Source organism: Antedon bifida, chromosome 1 (assembly GCF_963402885.1).
Source record: "Antedon bifida chromosome 1, ecAntBifi1.1, whole genome shotgun sequence".
Classification (NCBI taxonomy): domain Eukaryota; kingdom Metazoa; phylum Echinodermata; class Crinoidea; order Comatulida; family Antedonidae; genus Antedon; species Antedon bifida.
Genome location: NC_136226.1, coordinates 23,696,956 through 23,721,465, shown reverse-complemented (window position 1 = coordinate 23,721,465; position 24,510 = coordinate 23,696,956). Strand labels below are relative to the sequence as shown.

The following is a 24,510-nucleotide window of genomic DNA, read 5'->3' as shown; positions in this document are numbered from 1 at the left end:
CTCCCAGCTGGATTAGTAACAAAGAATACCATACTGCTATACAAAGTTTACTGCAAAACATTGAGAATGTTCATAAACTTTAAGATGTAATAATATAGCATCTACATTTTCTGGAGAGGAGGCCACAAAGCCATTAAGGTTAGCGGCTAATTAAGCGGCCTCTCCTTAATTAATGACAAGGATGCTCTTCTTTAGTCGCGTGCAACACGAATCTATATCTCACTAACTCAAATTTGCGCATGCGACTGCAGCCATGTGTATGGCCTTGTTGTATTGGGAGTGGAGTTGTTCTTCATGAGAAAAAAACCTGGAATCTGGATTTGAACCTACAGTATGACTCTGAGATCGGTAGCCGAGCATACAACCAAGCTACAGTTCCACTTTTGCTGTCAAAGTAAGAGCAATAATAATTCATACACTGGAAATTACTCATTTGTTTAATTTGCAATTTGACAAATTACACAATTTAGAAGCATATACAGTATGGCATTCATTCAGAAAGGAGATAACAAAAAGGTGAAATTATAAATACAATTGATGTAATAAGTAAAGATATCATAACATAAGTTCCATTAAATAACAATACAAAAAGACCAACCACTAACAGGATAATTTTCTGCAATTATCAAAATTGAAGAATAAGTGCCCTTAGCATTTTGAATAAAATAAAATATTGATCTTCTTCTGAAGGACTATTTGACTAAAGTGTAATATTAGTATTTATTTTTTATTTTCATAAAAGTAAATAAAGAAAGATTTTAAGTAGATAAAATACAGTAAATTAGAAACCTAACAAAAGAAAAAAACTATAGAGTGGGTGTATTTGGTACAGTACAGTATTTGTTTCAAACCATTGGAAGTAGTGTACCAAGAGCACAGAATTCAATCATGGACCTATACATTGATACAGTAAGTCCGGAGTTTAACTACTTATTTGTATCCATGTAGTATTGCCAAGCATGATGATACGTCAAGGTTTAAATTTCAAGGTATTTTTTTACAGAATGTTAACTTACAGAACAAGAACAACAAATATATCATATATGAGGAAAATTGCAGCAGAAATGCATTCCATTGAAATATTTAACTAAAAAATGAACTGTTTGGCTAGTGTTACAGTAGGAACGTGCACAGACATAACAGGAACATTGACTGTCAATATTGTATTACCCAACACTAAAGTTATCAAACTATTGATGAAGTTTGGCTAGAGAGATACTGTATAAATTTGAGTCTTTAGACTGAAAAGCAACAACCAATAATCAGCTAAAATTTAAAATCGATTTACTTTCGTTCAATCCACTTCCTATTTTGGTGTTTAAATTCAAAATCAATTAGTGAAACCTTGTTTATGAACATTATGATACAGTAGATGTTGAAGGTTGATGCAGGCCTACTTGTCTAATATTTGCCCTGTTATGGAATGGAAAGATGAAAATGAAAATTAATTCAAACCAAGAACACAAAGTAGAATTAAATTAAATTAAATATATATATCTATAATTAGACATATATACACCATCTGAGAACATCATCCTCATACAGGTACAGTAGTGCCTTGTTATATTTAATTCATTATTAATAATGTTAATCTCCTTTTTGTGCATCAAACAATATGTGCAGCTATTGTTTTTTAATTCCATTCACAACACTAACAACAGACATATCAGGTGGTGGGGTCTTTCCAAAGGAATATGATGCAATTCTGAAAATTAAATTAAAGAAAAAATAATTGCAAAATTTACCGACCAAATAATAATGTTGGAAACAATAAAAGTAATAAAAGGACAACACAAGCCATTAGTTTAACATGCTATTTTGAAAGAAATTCTTACAGATTTTACACACGTTTGACACAAAGTTAAAAGTGAATATTAGTATTCTCCCAGTACAGGGCTCTCTTTTTCAGTGTTTTCATTTAGGCCAGATTGTTTTATTTTATTTCATTCAATAGAAGAAGGTGCAGTAGGACAATAGAAACATGCGGTGCCCTCTACCCAAAAGAGAAGTTATAAGGCAAAAAAGCAGAACAAAGAAATGTTCCTAATTACACATAAACTGATTTTCATATACTGTATGTTGATATAAAGTTTGTATGTAGTTCTAAAAAGAATTATTGCGTTTCTCGACTTTTCAATCAATATGCTTCAAACAAATTTATTTTCGCTAGGCAAACCTTTAAACAAAACTGATTTTCATAATGTTTATAAAACAATTCTATTTTTAAAAGTTGCAAAAGTGTTTTCATTATCTGTAAGATTGATACAAGTTAAATGCTACAGTATGTTCAGTAGAAGTTTAACTCAATCAAAAATGTTAAAACAATCTCATTCTTATCTTAATACAAAACAGAGGATGACAAACAGGCAAAGTAGAATTTCAAAGGGTTTGTGATTTTCAATAGAGTCCAGGATGCTGGATTTCACTAAAACTAAAACATGCAACATTATAACAAATAGATAAAATCAATCTACAGTATGCATACCGTGAATGAATCTTCCACACAAAAACCAAAACCATGAAAACAAGTATTAATAAACCAAACATCGAACTGTAAATCACTGTATAAAATATATAAAATAATTTCACTTCATTAAGTATTTTAACATCGTCATCATTAGACAATACTTGGTTTAAAATCATGTCTCTGTCTGTAGTACACACATGAAATTTTCCTCAATGGCTTCTGGTTAAAAGTAAAAGTATGTCTCTAAAATAGTAGGCCTACTATTCATCAAATGCCCCAGTGAATAGAACTGTATTCACCTGGGTAAACCTAAAGTGAATATTACAATTTGTTGGCACAGAGGCCCATGTACAGTTCTAATTAAAATCTCAAAATTGTAAGCAAAATATATTTTATATTCATTATTATGGATTCTTTAAACACACCAATTCAATTAGTTTGGTAGTTTAATTTTGAATCCAATGTCAACACTGGGGAAAGGCATCAGGTTTAGCACTCACAAGGGGCCTTCCAATGCTATGTATTTGTATTGAGGGCTGCTTATGCACTGGGGCCTCTTAAAGCTCTGAGGCCCTTGGGTTTAGCCAGTGAGCACTTATAGGCATTATGCCACTGATCTTAAGATGAGTTGGCAGCCGGCCAAAATTGGAAGCAGAAACTGAAAAAAACTAAGTAATCATTTGACTTACATAAATGGTTTCTATGCCTACTGGTAAGTGTTGATGTGACCATAACTGGTAGTGATGTGTTGAATTTCGGCGGTGGATGGTCACAATTACATAACCTGATAAAAGACTGAAAGCACTTAGCTGGAATTGACATCTTAGTTTTTTACATCAATAACTCAAGATGTACACTTTATCACTGAAATAAAAAATAAGAGAATTTTTATTTATTAATTTTTTTTTATATATAGAAGTTTGTTTAGGCTCAAAAAACAATTGTGTTGGCCATGTTTTGGGGTTTTTTTTTTCTGACCAAAAATATGTTACGCAAACAAATTATAAAAGACCATATTTAAACAAGAAATATTTCTTACAAAAAATGCTGCTCGACTTTTTGAAAATTTTAATCATTGTTCTTTCTTCAGATATATTGATTTATTATATCAATTATTTTTAACAATCAGTAGTAAACATTTTGTGTAAATATAGTCTGGCCTAGTGTACTGTACAGAACAAAAATACAATCAAAAACTAAACTACAGTATATGTACATATTTCAGGGTAGGAGCATTAATTACTCCCTGGGTCTCGGGTCTCTGGTCTCTGTTTTCGAGACACCCGTATTTCTGTGGGTGATTTGTGTGTGGTGGTGTGAAAAACTACAATGAAAACCAAAAAAATGCAAATTTAAATACAGTAGGCCTAATGTAAACAACTTTCTTTCTTCTTTATTTATCAATACAATAATAATATGTATGAATGTTTCCCCCTAAAATTATGATGAAGTTTTGGTTCTCGAAAACAGAGACCCCCTATATAACGTAATATTGACTTAATATTGAGACGTTTTAGTGGGGGTCTCTGTTTTCGAGCTTTTCCCGAAAACATAGACCCCCTATATAATGTAATATCGAGACACTTTAGTGGGGGTCTCTGTTTTCGGGAAAATCTCGAAAACAGAGACCCCCACTAAAACGTCTCAATATTAAGTCAATATTACGTTATATAAGGGGTCTCTGTTTTCGAGTTTTTCTCGAAAACAGAGACCCCCACTAAAACATCTCAATATTAAGTCAATATTACATTATATAGGGGGTCTCTTTTTTGAGATTTCTCGAAAACATACACCCCCACTAAAACGTCTCAATATTAAGTCAATATTACGTTATATAGGAGTCTCTGTTTTCGAGAAAAACTCGAAAACAGAGACCCCCACTAAAACGTCTCAATATTACGTTATATAAGGGGTCTCTGTTTTCGAGAAAAACTCGAAAACAGAGACCCCCACTAAAACGTCTCAATATTAAGTCAATATTACGTTATATAGGGGGTCTCTTTTTTCGAGTTTTTCTCGAAAACAGAGACCCCCACTAAAACGTCTCAATATTACGTTATATAGGGGGTCTCTGTTTTCGAGTTTTTCTCGAAAACAGAGACCCCCTATATAACGTAATATTGACTTAATATTGAGACGTTTTAGTGGGGGTCTCTGTTTTCGAGTTTTTCTCGAAAACAGAGACCTCCTATATAACGTAATATTGACTTAATATTGAGACGTTTTAGTGGGGGTCTCTGTTTTCGAGTTTTTCTCGAAAACAGAGACCTCCTATATAATGTAATATTGAGACGTTTTAGTGGGGGTCTCTGTTTTCGAGAAAAACTCGAAAACAGAGACCCTGGGTCTCGGGTCTCTGGTCTCTGTATTCGAGGTCTCTGTTTTCGAGACACTCCTGCCTTGGCCTTTTGGGAAACATTAAAATGATAACGATGCATCGCAATTTTGGGAATGGTAGAAAAAGCAATGTCTTCATTATGCCTCGCATGCTCAGTGTGCCTTGCTGCCTCGCAATTTATTATTATAATATAATTATTACTAGATTATAGATAGGATAGGTCATGCGCTGACGAATAAATATTAGTAGTACTACTAGGCCTAGTAGTGTAATAGTAGGCTTAGGCTAGCTAGGCTTATGTCTACTTCATAATAGGTCTAGGCCCTAGGCTAAAAAATACCTCTCCCCGGCACGGTCTCACACACTCTCAGTCAGTCTCATCATATCAAGACATCATGCTGGTGTCATCACCGTCACACGTTAATCATCTTATGTTAAAATTAGGCTTATGCCTAGTTTTCATGTCCAGTAGTGTATTTCATAAATGAATAACGTTTTAATTGTTTCATACCTTCGTATGCACTTTGCTAGCCTAATTTAACTATTTAATTAAACATTTGTAATAATCATCTCTGCTGTATCATCAGTTTCATCATCAGTAGACAGTATCCAATCTGAACTATGGCACGCATTCAGTGCATTATTATCTGCTGAGGGTTCACGCATAACATTGTGCCTAGGCTTAATAAGGATTATTTTCTTCTTTTTAATCAATTTCTGAATTTAAAAAGTAAGCAATTTTTCTGCCATTCACCGACCGACCAACCGACCGACATAGTGAGCTGTAGAGTCGCATTTGCATGCGACTAATAATAGGTTTTATCGTGGGCGCTATAGTTCTAATTTCTTACAATATCTTGTGATGTGCAATGTGAGGATGGATCCATATTAATGCACCACCTTTCATGTAATCAATCAAATCAATGGCAGCATACTTAATCCAGCTAACACCCATGATATTTATTGGTGTATCCAAGTATACACAAGAAACCACATTTATCAGAGCTTACAACTGTTGATGTGAACTTCTGCAAACTAGTTCTCTACAGTTTGGCAACTCGTCCACACTAGCAAACTTTGGAAATCTTTTTTTGTGGTCCAAGCAACATAAATGTTTTAAAAACTTATACTTAGAAATGTAAAATGTTAAAAACTATTATAACGCAGAAACAATGTATTCATGTAATTTTAACTTACTTATTCACTTTTATATAACTTAAATTTATATATCTGTATTGTGTTTTGGTAGTGAGTTTTTTTTACATTGCCAACTAATATGCCTGTACCAACGCCATTATAGGCCTCATCATCATCATCATCCGTTACGCTATTCGTCTTGGGTAGACATTGCGTACGCTAATCGTTTCCATGACTCTCTTTCGGTGGTCTGATGGTCTGTCATTAATTTTGCGATCGATGTATTTGCTTTTTTGAGTTCTTTATTTATGTTTCCTATCCAGGTAGTTTTTTGTCTGCCCACTGGTCTTTTAACTTTTCGAATGGATTCTGTCAACGCTAATTTGGCTGGAGTGTCCATCGGAAGCCTTAGCATATGTCCGGACCATTATAGGCCTAATTGTGACTAAAATATATTAGAAGTTTTAAAATATAAAAATCTGATTATGAAACTTAAAAAGTAACGTTTTCTCAATTCTACTCTTCTCTGAGAGACTATAAATAATTAATTAGCTGAAGAATGTGCATCCAGAGTGATTCAAATTCTATTATTATTAAAAATGAAATTCACTAACAAACTTACCATTGTTTGGTGAAGTAACAGTATGTGATTCCAGACTACACTTCGTAGCAAACTTGAGTGAACTCCGAACTCAAAAAAATATAGACATTTTGTTTGTGGAGGTTGAAGCACAGTTTACCAAATGTTTGCCAACTCGGAGGTTGCTCAAGTTTGAAAACTAAACTTTGTAGTGTACTACAGGAAACAAGTTTTCAGAACTTTTAAGTTCTGATCAGAACTTAAAAGTTCTGAAAACTTGTTTCCTGTAGTTTACCAAAGTTTGTAATTTGACAAACTCGGAGTTTGATCATATTTAGAAACTAAAGTTTGCTATAGAATGTATACAAGTTCTGCAGACTTGTTTTCTGTAGTTTACCAAAGTTGCTTGAGTTTTGAAAACTAAAGTTTGTTAGTGTATAATTCTGCAATCCTGTTTCCTGTTGTTTTACCAAAGTGTGTCATTCAATGAACTCGTTGTTTGATTTGATTTTGAAACAAAAATGTATTGTTAGGCCTTAGGCTATGACAAACTATTGTTCTGGGTTTGTTTTTAACTCAGCGAATCGAATAACAAATGTAGTCATTAGAAACAAATATTATCAAATTTACAATTTTGAAAAAGCAGTAAGTAAACAACTTAAAATGTTTTTCTTCCCACTAGGACGCAAGGATGTAAGCGCAATGCAAGGACGTAAGCGGCAATGCAAATATTATCTAATCACAAGCGATGGATTATCTGAACTATCCCCTGGTCAAATAGCTGGAGTCCTTGTTTTGCATCCTTGTGGGACCCCAGTTTAAAGTTAAAACGTAAATCATTCGGGTTACAATCAAGCTTAAGCAAACATCAAAACCTTTAATACAGTAGTAATAATGGAACAGAAAAGATCATCTTGTCAACATTTTTAATATCGTTTTGTATTTCAGCAAAAGAAAACTTATTACTAATAACATTAATTTCAATAAATTCACAAAGAGAGATTTTAAACCACCCAGTGATACACTAAAATTAAATAAAAATAATGAATATTTTTTTAAAAGGTTAAGATGGTTAGTTCAAACCATTGACAACAAAAACAACTATATAGGCTATAACTGGTTTAAGAATTCTTTCCATTATGCACAAATGAAATGACACAATGGTATCAGAAACAAACCAATCCTACAAAAATTACGTACTGTGTGTAAATTAAGTCACTAATGTCAAACTCAGGCCTTTTAAGTTAATTATTATTGGTCAATACTTTAGGATAATGATACTGAATGTTTAGAATCGGGATTATCATCATATTATGTATAGTATTGTGTTACGAACAGTATTATACAATGGACACATTTGAGTTGAGTTAATTATCATTATCTACTTGTATTCTGTGTACTATATAAGTAATACTTCCGAACACACAAACACACAAATATGATATTAAATTTACCAATTTAAAAGTTGTAGATTCCATAAAGAAATCCACCCACCCTAAATATATTGAATCATCCATTCATTTGTTATATAATCACAGCAAAACCCCAAACCCTTAGGAATAAGTAAACAATATAAAGAAAATAAATAATAAATATTATATGCTGCTATATCGTTAAAGTTAAATGTAATAACCATTGGCGTTGAACCCTGATGTACTATTTTAATACAGATATATTACTTTGGCAAGTATCTTTTATTTGACCACCGTTTTGTGTTGGTGTGGTTAACGTTAAGAACACTTTATAACTACAACATCCAAATGGATTATATTTTGATGCCATGATCATCAAAATTCAGATTTAACAAACGAAAAACTAAAAATTTTGTACAAATACAAATAATCTCAGAGATCTCATGTAATAATCCAATACACGCAGGAAGGGGATCAAGTGTTTATTTTTTAATGAAGATTTGGGAAATGTAAATTTAACTTATTTACATTATAGATGCATAGATGGTTCCATTTTAATAAATAAATTAATCTTTATTAATAAAGTTTGGAAATAATTATATTCTACATAAACAAAAACATTGGATGATCCAATGTCATTATGCAAATTAGGCATGTTGAAAGAATTATGCGCTACATATTTTCCAATTAACACTACTCTTCTAAAAGATATTGTTGCTTTAAAGCTATTGGTCTCAACTCCCAAGTACAAGGAAATTTGACATATTGTACTGTATGCTTGTTTGTCATACCAGGAAAGTGTATAAACTCACTCTTCCTGGACATAAGCCATATAAATATAAGGCACTATAAACTTAAGATCATTATTGTTTTAGAATATATATTGCTACTATACATATATATACTATATGCAAACTATTTCTTAATTAAACATACAGTAATATATGGAAAAACAACAATATACCACTTTATTATATACTAGGTCAAAATAATTTTCATTTGTCGTTATTAAATCAAGAACTCAAGAACAAGTAAGATACAGTATACTTATAATTTATATATATCAGGGGTAAAAAAGGAAATCTGCAGCAACATTCAATTTCGGAAGACTTCGCTTCAATACGTTTATTTATTAAACTGATATTTTATGTAAAAGAAAATTCAATATAATATTATATAAACTAAAAATATATTTTTAAATTGTGGTTTTCGAAAGCAGCTGCTATTAAATCTATTACACTCCATATATTTTTATAAGCTGGAAGAAGAATTTTAAGATAGAATTAAATATAAATAAAATTGGTTGAAATAGCAAAATAATTGTACAGTAAACCACCTTAAGAATTGTGTTTTTCCATGGAGAAATAACTTAAGTTAACCTATTTCTCCATGGTTTTTCCAACAGAATAATGATATCCCTGGTTTCTTATGACAGTTAAAATAATAATAATGTTAAGTATAAATATATTGAAATTCAGTCAGTAAAAAAAATATAGGTGTATAGTATAACTAAAAAGAATATAGCATTAAATAATTTATAAAATAATGTTTACTGCTTTTTAAATCTCTAAATAAAGTATTTCTATATTTATATCGCCATAAAATGTCTTAAAATAGTATTATTCGTACATTCATGTGTAAATGTATATTGCAAATTTGTCAACACTTTGACAGGACACTACAACACTTCAGTAACCGGACATTTTGAAATTTCTTAAATTATAGAAAACTGTAGGCCAATATTTTTATCTTAACTATACAGCATGATAGAATAATATTTCACTATAAAAATAGAAATATCATATTTGGCAAAATTACTTTGATAATTTTTGTTTTATGTATCTGGACACAATCTGCTGTGGATGCATTTCCATTTGTTTCAGTTCTGATGTTGGCGTTGAAACTTGATCGCCTTCCAGTCTATTGAGCAGAGCAACACAAACTATGGCACCTAAAAAAAAGATTTTGTTACAAAACAGAGTGAAAGAGACCACTACCTTATAACCTCTAATACAATAAATTGCCTACCATAGAGAAAGGGAAAATGAAATTAAAGAAGACCACTAGGCCTGAAATAAATAGTCCTGTTTATTTACTTGAAATATAATAATACTGTATATACGAAAAAGCTAGTAGGCCTACAATTTTGGCATCGAACCCTCTCACACCCTTATAAATGTACTGTCCCTGCAATGCAATATAATCTTAGAAATTGTCTACACGGAAAAATCCATATCATTGAAGAAATAATAATGTTTTTACTTGGAAAAAAAAAATGTTTGGATATAGATAAATTCTTGTGAGAACAAAAATATATAGATCAGTTAAATAAAGACAATTTTTTATTTCTGTAATAAACATCATAATATTATCAGTAGGTACTTTTCTTTTACAATTCACCATTGTGAAAAGAAGTACAATTGCATGATGTAACCCATGTTCTATAGTAGTATTATCTTAATTAAAACTTATATCATCAACCAATCAGTGAATTAAAATTATAATGGGTATTTATCACACCTGAGTAGATTCATGTCATTTGATTTGAGGATTGTTGGTCGCATGATATTGCTGCTCCATTAAATTCTTACATCATCAAGAGTGCAATTTTATTATATGCGAGTGAAATTTCATTATGTTTGAATTTTGTTATGTGTTTATTCTTGTTACACATAGTCAACCTGTTGATGTGTGCCATCTATAATTGTTGTACTCTGCATCCAAAATTGGATTGATTCCTTTTTCAGATGCTTTAGGCCTTAAAGTAGGTGTGTTTGAAACAAATAATTAATGTTTTATATTTGTGCAATGAAAAAAAAAAATTCATTTGGTAAAAGTTGAAATTGAATATTATAATAAGAATAAGAATAATATTATTGCACTCATAAACATTCATTATTTGTATAATCACAGACATATCCAAAATATGTTTGGCTATACAATCTATCAACAAATGTCTTACCTGGTATACCAACAGTGTCACACATTGCAGCAAAACATGTGGACTCCATTTCTATATTCTTGACACCATGTTTTTCTGCTTTTCTTAAATATTCCATCTTATCTTCTTCTGTGTATTCACACAAAGCACCATCTAAGCGTCCCTGATCTTCAATACAAACAAAATGAAAGATAAACTATTACTTTATAGGTTTAATTGAATTCATAGATAATGGATTACAGTGAGCACCGTTTCAAGGCGAACTGAACTTTCATCTTCAATACAGGTCTTTTCGCGTTTAGCTGCTACTAAACAGCCCTTTTTCTGTTCACAATTATGGATCAGTACACCAGGGTAACATAACCTTTATGTAAGTGCATATGAGCCATAAATGTACACTGGGACTCAAGTCCTTATCCAAGAAGACTTGTTCTACCACAGAACAACAGTATGGTTGAGGAGAGTTTAAACCTGTGTTAATTTTATGCTTTTATGCTTTATACTGCATAACTGCTTTAAACAGAGGAAACATAATTTATAGCCTACTCAAAATAAATATGAAAAACACTGCTATGGAAGTTTTATATACAAGAAAATGTGAAGTTTGAAAATTCATAAACTACCAGGTTGAAAAATAGAAATATAATATAATAAAATACAATTTATTATAAAATATAAATTTAAGGCTGAAATAATGCTATTAGAGCCAAATGTCAGTACTGTACAGAATTATAAGTTCTTATTGTAATTCACTTTTGCTTTGCAGTAGAAATGAATACATGTCCATCACAACCATGTGCGTAAAAGCAATTCATAACTACTTTGCTGAAATGTTTGTTATGATATTAAATCAATATTTTTTATGAGTTTACAATATCTTTATAACAATACAAAATAGATTCTGTTATTTTATTTATAGCATTTTGACAATTATCACTCTCATTCTTATGTATTATTTTGTTGTTTAAAAAAAGCAAAATGATACTAAGATCTTAAATTGTGAAACATGGAAGAGAATGCAATAAAACTAATATGCATTGATGTTGTTGAAAAATGATTAAATAGTTCAATAGTTGCTTTTCGACTGCAAAACTTATTTGACAGCATTTCCTTGAATGGTGGACTTTTTTATACTACTCCCTTCCATACAATTAACCCTAGCCTTTAATCCAACTACAAAGTATAAAGTTATTTATTATCCTCAAGCTTGGAAATTAAGGAAATTCAGAGTAGGCCCTCTACGTACCCACTACAGCCGCAGTGCAGTGCCTCGCCTACACAGATCAACACACCATGAGACAATCTACTGTGGACCTTCTGGACCAACAGAGTAAAGCAAGGATATGGCACAGACAGGCTCGAACCCATGACATCACATACTAAAGTATAGTCCGATTCCCTTTTTATTACACCATAACTCTCTGGTCTAAAATACAGCACAAGCAATATTCCCAGACAGTCTACTAACTATCCACAACTATCACTATCTTTATAGTGTTGCAATTGTAACAACCCGATATTGTCACTAAACATTCCCTGATAAACATTAAAACAGCCTAAAAATACAAGACAGGGGAGTGGGGAACCCAACCAACTGGTGGAGTCACACATTTTTCTATCAGGTTGATATATATATATATATTGATTATGCTGAAATGTATTTTATTTTTTACTATGAAATGGAAAATTACTGTATTCAAAAAATCCATATAGATCTATTGATTTTCTACTTTGGAACAAGTATATTTTGACATTACATTGAAGGTTTTATTATTTAACAGTTTCTTAAATTAAGTGTATAAAAATGTTGAACTTTTGTCATTTGTTACAATATTACAATTGTCCTAAATCCTTTGGTATTGTGTGTTACAATGGCTTGATATTAGTCAATTAGGCGTGTAGAAAATTCTTTCTCATGTAACCATGGATATAATTTTACTGTCATTGTCATCTTTAACTGTATGGGTATAGAGGGCAGTTTGACTTAAAATAAATTGATTTTAGTTTATATGTATATATATATATGTACAGTCACAATAAAACCAATTATGTCAAAATAACACCAAGGTCAGGGAGGTTGTGATATTCTTCTTTGTGTATAGGCCCTTACTTTGTGGAAGAGTCTATCACAACAATTCACAATTGATGGAATAGGAATAATGTTCATTTTAAAGTTTGAGTGTCCTTCAGGCTTGTGCTAAAATCAAATTTGGGATCATGAAGATATTTTTTTGAAGAAAAATAAAGAAAATGTGTATTGCACATTTAAATCAATTAATCATATTTACTGTTTTTAGAACATCTCTGCACTATCTCACAGTTCTATGTAAACAAGCTTGATTCATATGAAACAAATTATCGTTTTAAAAAGTAAAATAACAGCTTGAACCTGCACAATCCCCTATTTGTGATGTCAAGGTTGTAAAATTTGTGAAATTATCTACAATTCTTGACCATTATTGTTGTTTGACACTTAACCTTTTGACACCTACCCAAGAAGCTACATCTCATAAAAAATACTTAGTTTGAAACAGTATTTCTTTAAACTGAATTTAAAACATATGCACACAATTAATGTTGCTTGTATTACTATCTTATATTTTAAATGTGAATACTATATTACATGACCTTTGATCTAATAAGCACCAAATACTTATTAGCCTCAATCATATCCATATGGTAAACTTAAGGCAACCTGGTGTTGAGTACAGAGCAGTGAAAACAGGGTCATAATAATTTTAAAAATTACTTGTGCTGTTAAATTTAGTAGGGCTACACACTATATCTTTTTATTTAACAATTACTATTTGATTTGATTTATAAAATCAAAGCATCTGCACAGACAGAAACTTGCATTACTCTGGCCTAGCCTACAGTACAAACCACATTGGTAAAGGTAAATAAATAAATATTGATTGGGATTTCATCAGGGCATGGAGACATACTATATCCCTTGACTTCGTCTTGGGATATAAGTATAGTTTTTTATTAAACTAAATGCTTGACCGACTGACCGATATTTTTCTCAACAACCACCCATTTAAATTGTTAATATCCTGTATTTTATTATATTTATAATTACAGTATACAGTATGCGAATCATAGCAAATCGGTCATCAAATAGTGAGTGAGACCAAAAATAAGAAACATAAAAAAGTTACATACTTTCATAAAAATCAGAAGTACTCAATGTTTTTCCTTTCACGACATCAAATGAATCAGTTTCTTGTTTACAGCTCAATAGACTTTCAAGCATGTCTTTACTTAATGGCGTGTTTCTACTTTTGGTCTTTCCTAGGACGGCCTGAGGAAAAAAGAGAGGAGAAAAAAAATGAATACACAATATCCAACATTTAATGGTATACTAAAGATGAATGGTGAGAAGAAATTAGGGAATGGTATAAAACAAATTTCAAGAGAGTTCAAGTCAACTGTTTTTTGACATGAAAACAGGAACATTATAGTACTTTATATAACTGTGTACTACAGTAGTAGAAGTCTACCATCAATTACAGCACCATTCTCAGGAAAAATTCTTCAATTTGACTATGGCCAATTTTCAGTTTATAAATCAAAATTGTTTCTCACTGAATACAGTATGAAAACTGAATCATATGATGGCCGATTGCATTATTTCTTTCTATAAAACATTTGAAAACTGAAAATGTGTCAAGAGGACAAGAGAGTGTATGAAGGGCACTTTCTAATTTCTCATTCTGCAATTGTCAATTTTAAATCAACTTACAAGATGATACTTTGGCTCAAACATTTCATTGACAGCAGTTTCAGTAACAACAACAGTACCAGGTTTCACTCCGATACCACCAGATGTTCCAATACGTATCATTACCACATCACTGCACTTTGCATAATGCAAAAGTTTCATTACTTCATGCAATAATATAGAAAGTGATGGCATTCCTATACCATGCTAAAAAAAAGAGTGCGAAATGCGGTCTTACATTAACATAGCATAGATAAATAAATACTTTACTTGTATCACTGATATATTCTTCCCATTCAACTTCTACTCCTTATTTTTATACTGACTGTACAGTAGGTAGGGTGTGGGATCGCAACATGGATTAGCATGTTATGGGAGAGTTCATTAATCTATATGCCATGGCAAATTACATGCACCCACAAAAAGAAATTTGACCCATCAAAAATTGTCATCAACAAAAATATGGTATGACAGGATTATGTTTGTACATGTGATTAAAATGTGTTGATGAAAATCCAGCACAAAAATGTTTGGCCATATTATTGTTATTACTAATGCACAAATTGAATACTGTGGGTTTAAGGAAATTTACCAAATCGCTTTTCATGGTTAAATGAAGACAATACATTAAAAAGTCAATGAAACAAACAGGTATATCAAAAGGCTCTGTTATTAACTCCTTGTATTATGTTGGTCGTGTTGCATTAGTTGCATAGTATACTGAATTGTAGATTTGAGTATAAATTGCAGTTCTTGAAGGCCAATTTTGAGTTCTATAGTACTAGATTGTGGATATACCATACAGTACTACTACAGTATACAGTTAGTAGAATTGTTCTTGTTGGAGGGTGACCAGGCCTTCATATTATTTCTCATTAATTAAAACCTATCAAATAGGGAAAAACTTTTTACAGGGTACAAAATAATGACAAAAAAAATTAAATAATATTGAATTATTACTCAGCATGTTTCATAAAATGTTAATAATAATCTTCCCCATATTTATTCTTTTTTCTTCGTCCTTCAGGTTAATATCATAATCTCAGTGAGTATTACAAAATTCAATAAAAGTTCTCATCTTTATAACACAAAATTACAGAAAAAATAGCTACAGTATACAGTATTCACAAACCAAACTTTGTGAGATATTTCCCTTAAATTAAGTATTTCGTGGGAAGAGTGAGATTGGTATTTCACTTAAAACAATAAACACACTCTTAAAGTGGTATTTACTTAGCCCAAAACCTAAAGTGTGAATACAGCTTACATTGACTGCTAGTACAGGACCGACTTTGTACATTGAGTATCTGTCAGTAGAACAAATATCTTTTGGTTCATCTTTGCAATCCACAATTCCATTTAGTTGCTCTTGCATGAACTTTGCAAATACAAACATCCTTTTTGCACTGCCTCCCATGCACACAAACTATAACAAAAAATATACATTCCACAAGTTAAAAGTCTGTCCCCACTATGCAGATGTGTATCTTCAGCAAATTCGCAGAATCAAGGATGATACAAACTAATGTAAACTGTAATCAATATGCGAACAAATGTTGATTAATAACTTTGATGAAAAGTTGTTCAACTATTTTAAATTTATAAGGTGGGAGTTTGAAACCATTTTAGGTCAGTTTTTTTTTTTCAACCATTTCTATTGGCAGGAAAAACAGTTTTAAAACCGTTTCCTTTTCAATAGAAACAGATACTGATCATTGAAACAACAAATGTGCCTTGTATTTATGATTATCGGTATCAGAAATCAAATACGATATAGGGCCTGTTTCTGCTGCAACTGCTCAAAATACGGTATAAAAATACGGTATAAAATACGGTATTTTTTATACCGTATTTTTTAGTACCCCGTTTCTGCTAACAATACTTCTTGGGTGGTCGTGTTAAAATTCATCCTTTTTACCCAAATTGCCATTCATTTATTTGGTCAATAATTAAAAGTCGCAAAAAGGAAGTTTTACGCCTCACTTTCAACAGCCTAGCCCAAGTGATAGAGATGTTGTGAGAACACTGAAAACAACGTAATGGGGACCAGTAATTCGTTCCCTTCCCGAGTTATTGTCTTTTGCAATGTTGTACCTGCTTACTCTTTAGCTTTGAGTTTACTTGCTTTGGAGACAAGTCTATTCCGTACTCCTGCTTTATTTTTTTTGAAATGTCTTTATAAATGTGGTTGTCCCTTTTATTACCTTTTAGTTGGCCGGACATTTTAGCTTCCCCTCCCCTCCCTCCCCACACAGATTTATATAGTAAATACTGTGACGTCTTCGCTCCACATTTTCGCCGAATATATCTATACACGTGTGTAAAACAGCTGTCGCAGGTCAAAAAAAATTCGGTATTTTTTATTGGCAGCAGAAAAGGGTACAAAAAATACGGTATAAATTTGTAAATACCGTATTTTATCCACAAATTTTGTGGGGAAAATACGGTATACAAAATACGGTATTTTTTTTATGAGCGCAGTTTCTGCTGGCAAAAAAATATGGTACTGTATAAATACGGTATTCAAAAAATACCGTATTAAATACGGTATTTTCTTGGCAGCAGAAACAGGGCCATAGACAATTACAAGTTCCTGTTTAAGATTTTACTTTCAATATCACAATATTGATTTTGTAATGGATGTAATATAAGGTCAAAAGAAATAAAGAAACAAATTGTACAACTGATTTAAGATATAATAAAAGAAACAGCTACTTTTTAATACATTTCTTAATATAAAGTAAATTTAAATGATAAATAGTTGTACTTTTACTATAACTTGCAATAAACATAAAATGTACGTTTTTAAAGCATACTTTTACTCCATCGATTTTATGTACATGTATAGATATAGTGCCTTTTTAGCTTCTATATTGAATTTTATTGTTTTATATTTTAATAAAAATGTATGTATGTTATATAATATATATTTGTAAAAGGAATGAATAAATGTGGGTGACCCCAACGAAAAAGAAAAAAAACAATATTGATTTTGTGGTGGTTGTTGTGGTACTAAGTATTGACAGACTACTATTAGGCTTCACCAAACGGACATGGAAAAGGAGAAAGGAAAGCAACTGTGGAAATGTTCTTGTTCTTTGTATTGTTTTTTAGGTTCACCACCACCTTCACTCAATGTTTCACAATAATGATTACATACTTTCTATACACTTTCTACCTTTTTTCAGTACTTTTTTTTCTTATTCATTTTAACCTTAGTATCATACCATTACTGAACATTATTTTTGTTAAATCACTTTCATTTTATATTCCATTAATTTTAGTTTATTAAATCATTGTATTACTTTTGTTACTTTTATATTTTTTGCTTCCAAATAAATTATTATTCTTATTGTTATGTTAGCGCTCCAGATCCAGGCGCTTGTCTGGCAACCCTCTAATAAAAGAAGAAAGGAACAACTCATGCTTTGCTTCTCGTCTAGAGATGGTCAACATCCGGGCCAAAAAATCCTCATGTACTTCCAAACTTCCAAAACTCAAACTGATAGCTTTGATTGTTCCCTGTTTTTGTTCATTTGCCTTTTAGTTAATGATCTACTAAATCAAACATACAGTATTTATATTGTATTTTGGAAGTGGAAGTTCGTCCATGATTTTCATGTTTGAATTGAAGTAAAAGTTATTTCAAACTTCAAAAACCAATATTTAAACTGCATTATTTAACTTAAATTGATAGTTTTGATTATTTCCTGTTGTTGACGTGACTTTTTGAACTGATCTACTGTACCATACTGTATTGTATCAATACTTTTATTGTATAAATTTGCTTATATTTTTTTTGTTTTGTAGGTTCGACCCACTTTTATTTCTTCATCAATAAAATGTTCGTTGACAATGGTAAATATCTTTTTTGGAAATTCCCCGTGTGTATTAAGACTCACTCACACATGAAAACATTATCATCATTAATCACTATTGGAAATTCCATACCAGGAAAAGGAAATTTGTGATAGATACAGCATGTTGAGAAGATGAAAGAGGAAATACCGTATATATCCGCCATTAGAATACAATTAAAACTCTATAGTAATGGTTAATGGTTTTAAATTTGTATAGCGCATAACAAAAATAGTTTCTATGCGCTGTGGACTCAGATGTTACACTTTTCAGTTACTTCTCCCCTAAGGGTCACATCATGTCAGTGCAGTCATTATAAGGCGCTCTCTCATCTGTCCATGACACAATGGCTGAGTGTGAACTAGTACACCGGGGTAACCCCCTACTTGTCTCGAAAGATGTAATAGGTTTTAAAAATTCATTACATGTGGACACTGGACCTACGGTTTATAGTCCTTATCCGAGAAGACTTCTACCACCAGAATCATGGAGCGAGTGAGCTTCGAACCCTTGCCGATGTTATGGCTGGATTATGGTTCCACTGTCTTAACCGCTCAGCCACTCACTCAAGAATAGTATAATATATAAAAACAGTGGCAAAATCAGAGTTTGCAAACAAATGTTTTTAATAAAGGCATGGAATAAGCTTCCAATATAATAAAACACAATTTTAAAAACAAAAATAGAAACAATTACATTTTAAGTCGCGTGCAACGCGACTCTACCGCTATAGAGTATGTCGGTCGGTTGGTCAGTTGGTCTGAAAGTGTCATTCAGTATAAAGACAGAATAAAAAATATAAACACTAGCTTGAGCATGCGACTGCAGCCATGTATATGGCCTTGCTTTCTCCTCTTTTGTATTTTCTTTGAATGTTTTTGCACCTTTTTGGAATATTTTTATATGTGATTATAGTTTGAATGTGATACTGAAAGTGTTATCAGGTAAAAGACAGAAATAAATATGTACAACATTGTAGGTTCAAGAAAAGTTATATTTTTCCAATTTAATAATTGATCAAACACTAAAAAATAACACTATGGGTAAAAATGACAAACCTTAACATCTCCAAACAATTTTGGAAGATCATCTTTTGATGAGAAACCAATATGATAAAGATAATCTTCAGATAGTTTTGATAGATGTTTATTTGGAACCTTGAAATGCTTTTCTTCATTTCTATTGTTTTCCATAGTGCAAACCACAATCAATTCCTACTATAAAAAAAAGGCAATTTGTTAAAAACATCAATATGTTGATACACTAGATAGCAAGTTTGCGGTACACCACGTATGTAGTTCTGAAAAAGAACTGTTGAGTTTCTTGACGTTTGGATCAATATGCTCTGATGGTCCTCAAGAGTGAAAATGCAGTCCAGGAAATTGGGGAATATCAAGATTGGATAGGACTAGGTGTGAAAGCTAAAACATAGCAAGGCTTGAATTAGGCTGTAGAAGAGCATTGCTGTTTCTCTTGAACAATACAAAACCTTGTGTAAAAAAATAATGCAATAATGTATTTGTGATGGCTTTCAGAGTTATTTTATGGAAGACAATTGATGGTACATTCTCCTGCTTCGACCATTTCTATAAAACTGTGTACATAATTATTTTGACAAACCCAACAATGACCACTAGTCCAGGCTTGTCTGAAGAACAGTTTGTTATAACTCCTTTAAAAATACATTTAAATTATTACATTTTTAATCCCTTATCATTGTATTGGTTTCAACATAAAGTAAATTTAAAATTACCCGAGATTGACAAATATAATTAAGAACCAGATTTGATTCATTTTGTAGATGGCACTAAATAAATTTCAATATTTTCTATACAGTGTAATGTTGGACACAGTAGAACCTTCCCTTTTGACACGCTCCCTGCAGTATCAATGGCACAGTTTCCAAATGAAGAAGAGGAAATATTATTTTAACACTAGAGTCAACCTATTCAGAGGACACTCATATTAAGGAAACACTTTGATGGGTCCCTAGAATCCAGGGTTGTATACCTTTGAAAGTGATGTAAAACACAAATCATTCCTACCGTAACCAATGCAGTACAGTTATCAGTCAATAGCTTGTTGAAGTGACGAAAATATATGTTGTTAAACCACTTTTAAAGAGTTGTTAAATGTATTATGATTGGATGAATTAGGACGGAAATATAGCATTAGAAGCCATGAATTGGTGCATGTTATTGTTATTGACTTTTGTATTGGCTTATAATAATAGATTGAGACAGCCAATAGAAAATCAAATAGGAAATATCCATCTCAATAGCATCTGTTAAAAGTGTTATTTTTAGATTGGAAATTCCAATCAGAAGGAAATGTTTACAACATTCTAACATTAAATGCACTGAATGTTCAGCACATTGCTAACACTTGCAAAAACAAAAGAAAAAAAACAGGAATTCTCGGTTTTGACTCCAAACTCACAGCCTTCTTTACTTTACTGTTAGACCACCAAGCTACCAAGATGGCAAGATTCAAACCCAGACTGCACCATCATGATGTCAAGGAGACAAATTATTGTTGTTGTCCCAACATTGACACAGTGTCAATGTTGGACCAACTCTTGACTACTTTCTTCATAGAATTATCAGTTTAGTGCAGCACCTGTTAGACTCAAAGATATCTTAATTAACCATAAAGTTTTCTTAAGAACAATTTATAATGGCCATAACTTACTTGAAAAGACTATTCTATGTAGACTTAATATGTAGTTAAATTATGAATATCAAAAATCAATTTGGACATATTAAAGCTAAATGAAACAGGAATCAATACATAACTGATAATTCTGTATTCTGTCATTCATTCAACAAATCAATTAAAATGGTTACTGTTGATATATTGATGATTAATTGTCATTGTCATTACATTTTACAGTTTCCACCTTTAAAATACTGTACTGAATAGTGAAGTATATGCACTATAACATTATTATGCACATACTGGGTTGGTTTAATAAATTGTGTGACAACTATCTTTACAGGGGGTTTATTGAGTTGTGGAATGCTTTAATTGAGCTACATACATAAAGCTACACAACTATATTCAACTTCCCTACACTGTCTTCCCAACACATATTGTTAAAATTGATGATTTCAAAATGGTAAATATAATTAAGGCTACTACGTACTTTGCAGTTCATTTTTTTCTTTTAAAATTATGCTTTAAAAATTCTAATATGTGGATATACTACCTGTAGGCCTATGTAGATAATTTAAGTTATTATTTTGTTGATTAGGCTATTGGATTTGAATATTTGGTAACTTTAGGATTTTATTGTTTCCATTATAGTTTTGTACTTTTTATATTTTTGAACAGGCATTATTATTTCCACTTACTGTAGTATGGTGGATGAATAAAAGAACTTATCTTATTAAATATTACAGGTTGAATTTGTAATTGACAATTAATTACTTTTAATACATTTTATATTTGCTCTGATTGTCCTCAGGAGTGAAAATGCAGTCCAGGAAATTGGGGAATTTAAATTATTACATTTTTAATCCCTTATCATTGTATTGGTTTCAACATAAAGTAAATTTAAAATTACCCGAGATTGACAAATATAATTAAGAACCAGATTTGATTCATTTTGTAGATGGCACTAAATAAATTTCAATATTTTCTATACAGTGTAATGTTGGACACAGTAGAACCTTCCCTTTTGACACGCTCCCTGCAGTATCAATGGCACAGTTTCCAAATGAAGAAGAGGAAATATTATTTTAACACTAGAGTCAACCTATTCAGAGGACTTTAGGATTTTATTGTTTCCATTATAGTTTTGTACTTTTTATATTTTTGAACAGGCATTATTATTTCCACTTACTGTAGTATGGTGGATGAATAAAAGAACTTATCTTATTAAATATTACAGGTTGAATTTGTAATTGACAATTAATTACTTTATTATTCCTTGAAATGTACCAATTTATTCTATGTGGCAGATGTTCTGTCATGGATACATAACTTTCCACTTAATTCTGGCAAACAAAGAATTAATCAGAATTTGGAAATTCCAACATCTGCATTCATTTTCAATTTCTGTAATAATTTACCAGTAAATAATATGAAGTCTTTTTGTCAGCAAGTAATGAAGGATGTTAATAGCAAGGTACAGTACCTACCACTGAATGTGTTTTAAAATAAATGATTTTTACACAAAACTCAGTTTACTGAAATTTACATCATAATTTTAAGAAAAAGTCAGGGGAAAATGGCAAAAGGTTTCCTACTTTTAAGTTTTATCAGATAATCTATATTGTTTTGACTACTCTTGTAACATGACCACATAGCTGAATTTTTTTCATTTCTTTGTTGAATATGCCACATATAATAGTTGTTCACTTACTAAAAATTGGATCCTAAAAAAAAATATTTAAACTGAAGAAACTGTAATTTAAAAAAGCAAAACATAGTTAAACTGGCTGCCAGCCAATGCGTTTTTGGTTAAATTTTAAAGTTTATTACAAATGGCCTATTCCTGATTTTCATAAATTTTTTCATGTTTTTTGAGCACAAATCTTTAATCCAAATAAAAATAATTTTGGACCTATGCAAAACAAAAATGTCAGATTGCTATGGGTTTCTTTATTTTTTACTCAGTAAAAATATATAAAAATAAATTTCTGGATGAGACTTTGTGGCAAATCAATTTCAATTATTCAACCACCCCTGAAATTGACTAACAACCTTGACCTGATACCTTAAATTGATGATTGGGAGCTGGATTAGCAATCTGCAAAATTTTGTGATGTGAACTTATTGAAACAGAAAAAAATATTATTCATATTATAATTAAGCCAAATATGTTGTTAAGCGTCACCGCCACCCTTGATTTTCAAGCCTGAAATGCCAAAACAAAAAATCGTAACGTTCGACGATTGCATAATTTATATTATTAATGTATAGATAAAATACAAATAGCCTTGTTAATGTTAAAGACAGAGACCCAGCCCATGGAATTATAAAATGTAACTCCATGCTCAGCCGATCCCCCTGTAGTCAACTCAATACCAAAAGTGCAGAGTAAATTTAGTTGTAACTCAATGCATGATGAAGCATGAAAACATTATTTAATTACCACCAGGTCCAATGTGTATACGCGTACGTACACGGGTGAGGCAGATTCTTAAAATAAACAAGCCTAGACCTAGGCCTAAATTCAGAAATTTATATAATCATTCTTACCGTTATTATTGAAATTAACAGCTTATTTTCGATATGACGTGTCCAATGCAATCAATGACTCCTACCAGGGCAGCAGTAGTACAACCGACACAGCTGTTGTTGTTAATCGTTTTCAAATAAATTTCATTCATATTAAATTATCATCCCATGCCGCGATCGATCAAAAAAAGAGATTTACCAAAACATTGAATAGCGCCCTCTCTCGCCTATCTTTGAGAATGGACAAAGATCTTATAAGATCTTTGAGAAGGGAGAAAAGGGCTACTCTACTAAACAGTAATGACTTCTTATGATCAATCACCAAGATGTAGCAATCACGAATCACCTGAATGACGAATCATTATTCAGTAACACTGGGATCAAACAATTCTTAAGACTTCTCCAACTTCAAAACACTGTATAAAATGCATGTCAATCGAAATCCAGATAATGGATGGAAACCTTAAAAACCATGTTCAATGTTTGTCATCTGATCGTCTTTATCCAACAACGAAGGATAGTCACAAGGTAGGTTGACTTGAGTTTTAAAGGGTATACACTCGACTCCAATCTACGTACGACTTGACGTACATTAGGCCTAATATACTTTTTATGAAAAAATAAACATTATAAAATGATTGTCTATGTTTTTACTTTATAGGTATTACTTGGTACTGGGGTCTTACGGACTTATGTGACTATCTCCCGTCAGAACGACCTCTGGTAAGTGACCACCTCTATTGAACGACCACCGTCTCTTTTAAAGGACCATTTATCATAATCGGAAGTGGTCAATGATGAGAAGCGGTCCCTTAATAGAGACAGTCGTCGTTCAATAGAGGTGGTCACTTTCGAGAGGTCATTGTGGT

The 24,510-nt window shown here is 31.6% G+C and overlaps 1 protein-coding gene and 1 long non-coding RNA gene across 5 annotated transcripts; both read right to left on the bottom strand.

Annotated features, from left to right (window-relative positions):
* Positions 1-414: 414 nt before the first annotated feature.
* On the bottom strand, positions 415-5,412 carry LOC144850058 (uncharacterized). Of its 2 annotated transcripts, none has more exons than XR_013614043.1 (4): positions 5,317-5,412; positions 3,157-3,331; positions 2,486-2,561; positions 415-1,705 (listed from the first exon to the last, which is right to left on the bottom strand). It is a non-coding gene; the product is annotated as an uncharacterized LOC144850058 (long non-coding RNA). The 2 variants fall into 2 exon arrangements; XR_013614051.1 differs by having other exon boundaries at positions 415-1,413.
* A 2,022-nt stretch (positions 5,413-7,434) lies between these two features.
* LOC144845853 (uridine phosphorylase 1-like) lies at positions 7,435-23,799 on the bottom strand. Of its 3 annotated transcripts, none has more exons than XM_078703333.1 (7): positions 23,663-23,799; positions 19,516-19,674; positions 15,867-16,025; positions 14,621-14,806; positions 14,041-14,179; positions 10,897-11,043; positions 7,435-9,885 (listed from the first exon to the last, which is right to left on the bottom strand). In XM_078703333.1, the coding sequence occupies exons 2-7, from the start codon at positions 19,648-19,650 to the stop codon at positions 9,749-9,751; spliced, it is 903 nt and encodes a 300-aa protein (XP_078559459.1). In that variant the 5' UTR covers positions 19,651-19,674; positions 23,663-23,799; the 3' UTR covers positions 7,435-9,748. The 3 variants fall into 3 exon arrangements, with proteins under 3 accessions (XP_078559459.1, XP_078559451.1, XP_078559466.1); XM_078703325.1 differs by having other exon boundaries at positions 19,516-19,671; XM_078703340.1 differs by lacking the exon at positions 23,663-23,799 and adding an exon at positions 20,468-20,528.
* Between the last annotated feature and the right edge of the window lie 711 nt (positions 23,800-24,510).